The following is an 8,463-nucleotide window of genomic DNA, read 5'->3' as shown; positions in this document are numbered from 1 at the left end:
AATTATGATTTATCTACCATAATTCTACCATTTTGCCAGCTGGCCAAAACAAAACCATAGGCAAGAATGACGACGGCTGGGCGTCCGGTAGCGTAGCGGTCTGTTCTGTTGCCTACCAAAATGGGGATCGCCGGTTCGAATCCCCGTGTTACCTCCGGCTTGGTCGGGCGTCCCCACAGACACAATTGGCCGTTGTCTGCGGGAGAGAAGGCGGATGTGGGTATGCGTCCTGGTCGCTGCACTAGCGCCTCCTCCGGTCGGTTGGACGCGGGGCGCCTGTTCAGGGGGCCTGGGGGGAATAGCGTGATCCTCCCACGCGCTACGACTCCACATGTATCGGAGGAGGCATGTGGTAGTCGTGGAGCAGCGACCGGAATGGCTCTCCCTGGCCTTGCCGATCTGGGTAGATCCCCCCCCCCCACCCCTCGCCGAGTGGAGCAGCGACCGGAACGGCTCGGAAGAGTGGGGTAATTGGTCGGATACAATTGGGAGAAACAAAAACGACAAAAAAAAAAACAAAAAACAAAAGAACGATGACGGCTATATCAAAGGTGTTCTTTTACCCCCGTTGAAAAAATAACGCAATATTGACCTTAACCACGACTGCAAGTAAAGTACTCATATATGTTACTTTGAGTGCAACGTTTCCTCTGTGTTGCACAGACTTGCAGCTTTCTCGGTCTCGCCCTTTATTCTGACCTGTGTTTCCTTTGCAAGCTCTTGCCATGTCCACCAAAATGGTTGTCAACCAGCCCAAGCCGTTCAGCGTGAGCAACTTCTCCAACCAGTGGAACTCCGGGATCTGTGACTGTTTCGACGACCTGCCCCAGTGTAAGTCGAGCTGTTTGCTAGTATGGTTGTGTTGTTTGTTCGCATGTTGTGTGGTATCAAGAATTTCTGATGGGCTTTAGATACATCTATCTGGGTGGAGGCACGACAACTGATTAGCGTCTACGGTAACATCTGGGTTTCGAGCACCTTCATCATTCCACAGCAATGTTCGTTATGATAACGCAAGAATTTACTGTCTTCAGTGTGTGTGTTTGTGTGTGTGTGTGTGTGTGTGTGTGTGTGACGTCCAAACCAGCAAACTGATGGCAAACATTGCCTGGGTTCGAAAAGAGTAAAATACCAGATTGTTTTAGAACCCCCTCCCCAAACACAGCATCATGAGGTTTTGTTATGTCACTCTGATACTTGTTTAACCAGGGAACCCATTTGAATCCACCTTCAGCAGTCCACGACATCCAATTTTACAGCCCCTCTGATGAATGCATCCCCTCTCTCTCTCTCTCTCTCTCTCTCTCTCTCTCTCTCTCTCTCTCTCTCTCTCTCTCTCTCTCTCTCTCTCTCTCTCTCTCTCTCTCTCTCTCTCACCAATGTGACTTTGTTCCCTTCCTTTTGAAGGTTGCTTGGCCTTTTGGTGTCTCCCCTGCTTCACATGTAAGACATCCATGAGGCCGGGGAGTGTCTGTGTCTGCCTTTGCTGGACACCTTTGGACTCATCCCACCGGTGACCGTGTCTCTCAGGGTGTCGGTGCGACAGCGCTACGGCATCGAGGTATGGCTGTACTGATCTCTGTTATTTTGGACAGCCGAGCATGCCCTACGTTCACAGGGCATCGTGGAGAAGAAGCCCGGTGGTTCTAAAGCGTTATGACTCAGTTTTCAGTGAGTGCATAAATATGAAATCAGACCTTTTACTGAGTAAATCTGACCCATACAAGATGTTCCAGCCAGGCACATGTGCATACGAGCACCAGAGAGGACTCGATCCCTCGCATTTTCTTCCCCACCACCAACAAAGTGTTTCCTTAAAAAGTGCTGTCTCACGTATTCGCATGAGTTTACCATCATCATGACGTCATGATGATGGTAAACAGGCAGCACGGGTGGCCCAGTGGTTAGCGCTGTCGCCTCACAGCAAGAAGGTCCTGGGTTCGAACCCTGGGGTTGTCCAACCTTGGGAGGGGGGAAGGGGTCATCCCAGGTTGTCCTCTGTGTGGAGTTTGCATGTTCTCCCCATGTGTGCGGTGGGTTTTCTCCGGGTGCTCCGACTTCCTCCCACCATCAAAAATACCTGCATGTTAGGGTTAATACTCCTTCCTGTTTGTGCCCCTGAGCAAGGCAATGGGAAAGCAACTGGAGTTGGTCCCCGGGCGCAGCATGAAGGCAGCAGCCCACAGCTCCTAGCTACACAGATCACAGCTAGGATAGGTTAATTTGCAGTAACTGAATTTCCCCCAAGGGGATTAATAAAGGACACTTAATCCTAATCTCCACAGCGTACCCTCAGCCTGTGAAGCAGTTTTACATGAGAGTTATAAAGGCTTGGCTGCATCTCCAGCACACAGCTAGTGTGTCAGTAGTGTCGCTGTAAAAACCAAAAGGATGAATTGATCCAAACAAGGGCAGGAGAAGCGTTTGGCTCACCTTAAATCGCAAGTGATGGTTTAGACGTCACACTAAATGAGCATGAGGTGCCACGGGTTCAAATGCAGGTCTTCAAACCGTGTTCTGGTGTCTCTGTGATGCTTCCTCTGTGCCATTAATCTGATCTATGATCCATCTAAAACTGGTTATGATCGCTGCTGATGGACTCGGTCTGTCTGTATTTACATTCCTACTGTATATTGATCGCACCGTGGTTATGGAACAACGGTTTTTAAACCGTTGCGTTTCAATATCCGAGTGACCTCAGATAAGATGTCTAAGGTTAGGTCTTTGACAATGATTAATGACTGCAGGTCCTTCTTACAGGTTAAAACTCTGCTATTGTGTGTAACCTTTAACCATGGGTGGAGACAAATGACACTTTACTCTACAGTGATTTAGTTTAACTGTACAAAACGGGGGAAAAAGGTATTTAGTATTTTTTATACGCTGCTGCTGTTTGACAGTTGCATGCATGCAATATGCATGCAAGATATTGCCGTGTGTGTGTGTTAAATCCTCCCACTCCCTCTGTCTCCCTCCAACAGGATACAGTTTGTAACGACTGTATCTACGGCTGTTGCTGCGGGCCTTGCAGCTGGTGTCAGATAGCGAGAGAAATGAAAACCAGGATGGCTCCCATCACCCTTATCAACACCCGGACCAGATAAAATCGGCGGACAACTGATTCAGTCATCAAAACACCGCCTTCGCCACCACCACCACCACAGTCGTCATCGTCGCTGCTGATGTCACCATTGCCACAATCCCCTGTTGTGATTGCCATCATCATCATCATCATCATCACCGTCAGGAAAACTGACACCCTCTGCCTCTTCACTACCGCCGGATTTAGCAAGATCACTAGATGACTTACGCTGGAATGCTGGTTCATTGTTCCTCTCCATCCCTCACCGGCTCCACATTCCTCCTCAACGTCACTTCATTGTCACTTGAACCAATACCGATCTCTAATCTGTTTCACGCACATCTGAGTCCTAGGAATGCCAGCCAGCGGCTGACTGAGGACCAGCACATGAAGGTGTGTGGGTGGAGCAGAGCTCATGGCTACCTAGGACAGTAAAGATAAGCAGACATTTTAAACTCCGTGAATCCTGTCAATCAAGCAGATGATGACGCTGTACCGGTGTTTTAAACCCCACTGATTCGGCTCACACTGTCTCACAATCACAACGCACGTGTCGACCGGGCGTTTTTAAAGCTCTTACGTGTCTATCCATGTTATTTTCCATCGACTTTGTAATTTATTTTCTTTTCACCAGTTTCTGTTAAAACATTTTTGGGGAAAGATGCGAGCATATCCGCCACGCGTATTACCTTTGGGAAAATTGTTCACAATGTTTTGGATGCTGGGTATTTTCCTATTACTCCTCGCTCTCAAAGCGTTTTTTTTTTTAGATCTCCAACGCATACAAATGGGATTTCCTTGTTGACACGTCATTTATCAAAGATCATGCGATGGACGTGGATAATGTCTTGTAATCGCGTCGACGATACACACATGGTAAAGCTGCACAAGCAGAGCAATAAACTCTACGGTACACCTCCGAGCCTTTTCTGTGTGTGAAGTTGATCAAATGCATGAAAGGTGCTCAGTTTTATGCAAACCACAGGCATGCAAATCATCGTTATGTAAAATAAAGTTCTTCCTTAAAGTGCTAAATCTCAGCTTGGCTTGCTAGTGCGATGTACCACACCTGAGACCACAGAGGCTTTTCAACGTCAGGTGAGTTTTTTTTATCATCCGCAAACTAAAATCCATTGAATTAAACTGAACTTATTACAATGCAGGAATATTAACCGCAGGGCACTAACTGACAGGCGGAGAGGGAGGAGGTAAACGACTGCAACAAATTCATACGAGGAAGTTCGACAGTCGTCCCCGAAAACAACAGGATTGTGTTTAGCAAATTCCGACCCAGGAGTCAGGGACATGTGAGATTTAGGGAAACGTGTTTTGATCGATGGTAAATATCTGCACCCCCCCCCCCTGTGAATGCGCTACACAGCAGCTGTCTGAGTAACTGGTGTGAATGGCCCTGTGATGATTTAAGCCAGCCATACACTGTTACAGAACAATTCAAGGAAGGAAAACAGCTGCGCGGGCGAGTGCGCAGAGAACTTTGTCCAATTATTTGGGCCTGGTGTCGAGTCAACGCTGTGGAGGGGGGGGGGGTCAGAGGAACGCCATGTGAAACTGTTGTTTACGCCTTTCAGGTTTTTCCTTGTTTGTGTGATCACCATGGCAACAAATGTGATAATCAACAGTCAGCAACCGACTATGATAGCAGTCCACTCGAACCAGTGGAGTACCGGCATCTGTGGCTGCTGTGATGACGTCAAAGTCTGTAAGTCTGCTTCACCCACAGCTTCTCCATTGTTGTCGTCGCACCTCGGCAAGGCAACTAGATGCCAAGGTGCAATAAATCAGAGCTGGAATCTGAATCATGTTTACTGGCCATGTGGGTTTGCACTACATGGGATGCGTCTCCGGTTTCGTGGCTCTCTCAGTGTACTTAAGGTAGAATGACAACACTACAACACAACAATCTCCAGATATAGACACAAGGATTGACTTATACAGGTGAAATAAGAGGTGATAAAGTGCAGTGGTGCAGAGAATATATCAGAGATGCTGAAATAGATGTTAGCAGGTTACTTACATACATGCCTGAGGTTTAGATGGGCATGACAGAGTGTACTAGTATACACATAATGTACAGTACAGTATCGTGTATACAAAATACACAAATATATACACAATATAAAATACATACACAAAAACATTGCCAAAGTGAAACCTCTGTCAAATACCTGTTAAGTTTACAGGGCTTTGTGGTATCATTAGCAGTAACTTACACTGCAAAAGTGCCATGCCAAAACTGAGACAAAATTACACGTTAAAATGAGAAAATCTCTAAAACATGCAAGTTAATTCGCCAGTGCAGTAAGTTGTTTCAAATAGTGAGATTTCTTGAAAACAACATCAAATTTCTCATCTACCTGTAAGACCAGGAGTCTTGAAACAAGTTAGACTGCACTGATTTTAAGATATTCTATCCAGCCTGAGGCATAACTTATCATGTTTAATCATACAATTATTAGACAAAACCACTTAATGCAGTGCACCGCTTCATATAATGCTCTTTTTTAAAACGAATTACTGTTAAGTTAGACAACTAAAGATAAATATTCCTAATGCATTAAATTATTGAGTAAATAATTCTTGACACAAGCCAGAGATTTGTCCACATACACTGTTTTTGTAATTTATTTGGTGATACCGTTGAACAAAGTAGAAGAATTTTACCAATATGCAAGCTTTGGTATCAGCTTTTGGCGGATTTTAACACAATGATCAGTCTTGATCGGTTTGACTAAAGGATCAAATTCTAAATTCAGAAATGCATTGGATGTGACAAATCACACACTGCATTTAAAATGAACTCGCAGAAAATTTCTGTTCTGTATTGAAGTATTGGAGGATTGCATGTGTTCAACAAAATAACCCTGTAACTGGATGCTGCCTTGCAGTGAGAGTCAGATAAGGCCTTTTATCAGCAACAGCACATCTCATTCCTATTGCCCTTTGCCGTGTCAGGTTGCTTTGCCTACTGGTGTTTTCCTTGCTTTGCCTGCGTCACCACGTCAGAGTTTGGAGAGTGCTTCTGTCTGCCTTTGATGGATGTGATGTGGTCCCCTCTCCAGATTGCGGGAATCCCATCATGCACCTCACCTGTGTCCATGTCCATGAGGGCCGCTGTGAGGAACCGCTATGGCATCCAGGTGAGTTCAGAAAGAGGAAGCATTCAGCTGTCCAGGGATCGCTGGTTCGAATCCCTGTGTTACCTCCGGCTTGGTCGGGCGTCCCTACAGACACAATTGGCTGTGTCTGCGGGTGGGAAGCTGGATGTGGGTATGCGTCCTGGTCGCTGCGCTAGCGCCTCCTCTGGTCGGCCGGGGTAACTGTTCCTCTGGGGGAGGGGGAACTGGGGGGGGGGTAGCGTGATCCTCCCACGTGCTACGTCCCCCTGGCGAAACTCCTCACTGTCAGGTGAAAAGAAGCGGCTGGCGACTCCACATGTATTGGAGGAGGCATGTGGTAGTCTGCAGCCCTCCCTGCATCAGCAGAGGGGGTGGAGCAGCAACCGGGACAGCTCCTAAGAGTGGGGTAACTGGCCAGATACAACTCGGGAGAAAAAAAGGGGGGGGAAAATCCACAAAAAAAAAAGAAAAAGAAAAAGAAAGAGGAAGGAGTCAAGAAACATTTTGACTCGTACAAAATTCAAATGCGGTATTTCTCCGACCCTGATCTAAAAAGAAGCGTGAGCAGGGTTTTGTTGTTACATCCACTGCTTGTTAGGATGTTGTCACTGAGCTGTTATTTGCTTCTATTCCCTGTGTCGGCTCAGGGGGACATGGTAGGTGACTGTGTGTACACCACCTTCTGCAACATTTGTTCCTGGTGCCAGATTGCGAGGGAGATCAAGAGGCGCAGCCAGACTCTCACCATCATCAACGCCCAGCCGACTGTGATGGGGACTCAGCCGATGCTAATGACCACCCATGCAGGAGTCATCGCCTCCCAGCCAAAGATCTCCACATTTCCCACTCAGGGTGTCTTGACCACCAGGGTCATGTGACCCATGATTGATTTGTGACTTCACTGATTGAATCCCTAAGTTAGTTTGTAGACCTCTGCATGTCATGTATGTGTTACTATGAAATCCGGCCGGTGCAAGTGCTAAACAGGGGGCAAGCTTAGATCGTTATGTATGAGAATGTGTTTCTCCTGTTTCATCATAAATGAAACGGAAGTTTGACATTTGTAATGTCACTTGTGTTACCGTATACCATGGGTTATAGAGCTATTTGCTGGAAAGAAACCCCCCCCGCCCCCCAATGATACCATTAAATGAGAGTCTGGTGTGGTTGTGTGAAAGCTGAATAAAGCAATTTGGTTTATTGACATGGTAATATGCCTCATACAGAAGCTAGACTGTCAGCTTTCTTTAGCCTCTCCAGAAGAGACAAGTGAATGTGGTCCAGCAGCCCTGTAGCCTTGAGACAGTCTGTAGTTTCATGGTTTGGAATTTCATAACACCGAAGAGAAAGAGGTCAGAGGAGAGGAGGGGAAGGCTGCGGCTTTCTGATATGACTGTTCACAAGTAACAGGCCGGGTCATTGTAATCATCCATGCTCACTTTACTTTCCCTCCGCCGTGGCCTTGCCGCTTCCACCCTCCCTCATTCCTTCTTTCCCCTCCACCCTCCCATCCAACTCTCTGTCCCTCGCCCTGATCTCCTTTTCTTTCATTCCTCTCCTTGCTCCCATCTTTCCCACAGTGCAGTAGGAACAGTTATGCATTAAGAGACAGTGTAAAGTCTGAATTTTTATCTCAACCAATACAGTCCTCATGTATCCAAGTTAGAAATATATCATGAAAAATAAAAGATCAAAATAAATAAATAAACAAGTCAAACTTGCACTATTTCTGACGCTTCGAAGCTTTCACTCAAACTCATGCTTTGACATTAATTACCTATTGACAAAAGCATAAAATAATACACTCCTTGGTTTTAGAGATCTGCATTGTAAACGAGGTAAACTAAATAGCTGAGGGAGGGTACACACACACGCGCACACACACACATGTATAGCCACCCATTATCCAAAACGCTTATCCTGATCTCAGGGTCGCGGGGATGCTGGAGCCTATCCCAGCAGTCATTGGGCGGCTGGTGGGGAATGTGTATATATGTATATATATATATATATATATATATATATATATATATATTTTTTTTTTTTAATTTTTTTTTGCTGAGCACTTTTCCTATCTTAGGTGTTTCTTTTAACAAAGTTATATATATATATATATATATATTTGTCGAGCACTTTTCCTATCTTGGGTGTTTCTTTTAACAAAGTTATATATATATAATGATCAAAAACAAACCAGTATCAAGAATAACCAATGCATTGCAACAAAAGACAGTTAAACGCATC

At 45.8% G+C, this 8,463-nt stretch overlaps 2 protein-coding genes across 2 annotated transcripts; both read left to right on the top strand.

Annotated features, from left to right (window-relative positions):
• Positions 1 to 725: 725 nt before the first annotated feature.
• On the top strand, positions 726 to 4,004 carry LOC130130702 (cornifelin homolog A-like). The gene is given in 4 exon segments (XM_056300482.1): positions 726 to 831; positions 1,408 to 1,452; positions 1,455 to 1,561; positions 2,982 to 4,004. Coding segments are annotated over 4 exon segments (381 nt in total). The 3' UTR covers positions 3,105 to 4,004.
• Positions 4,005 to 4,639: 635 nt separating this feature from the next.
• On the top strand, positions 4,640 to 7,917 carry LOC130130701 (cornifelin homolog). The gene is made up of 3 exons (XM_056300481.1): positions 4,640 to 4,802; positions 6,056 to 6,240; positions 6,867 to 7,917. Exons 1-3 carry the CDS (start codon positions 4,697 to 4,699, stop codon positions 7,095 to 7,097), a joined length of 522 nt encoding a protein of 173 aa, XP_056156456.1. The 5' UTR covers positions 4,640 to 4,696; the 3' UTR covers positions 7,098 to 7,917.
• The last annotated feature ends 546 nt before the right edge of the window (positions 7,918 to 8,463 follow it).

This window comes from Lampris incognitus, chromosome 20 (genome assembly GCF_029633865.1).
Source record: "Lampris incognitus isolate fLamInc1 chromosome 20, fLamInc1.hap2, whole genome shotgun sequence".
Taxonomy (NCBI): Eukaryota; Metazoa; Chordata; class Actinopteri; order Lampriformes; family Lampridae; genus Lampris; species Lampris incognitus.
The sequence above is the reverse complement of the archived record's forward strand: the minus strand, read 5'-3'. Positions and strand labels throughout refer to the sequence as shown.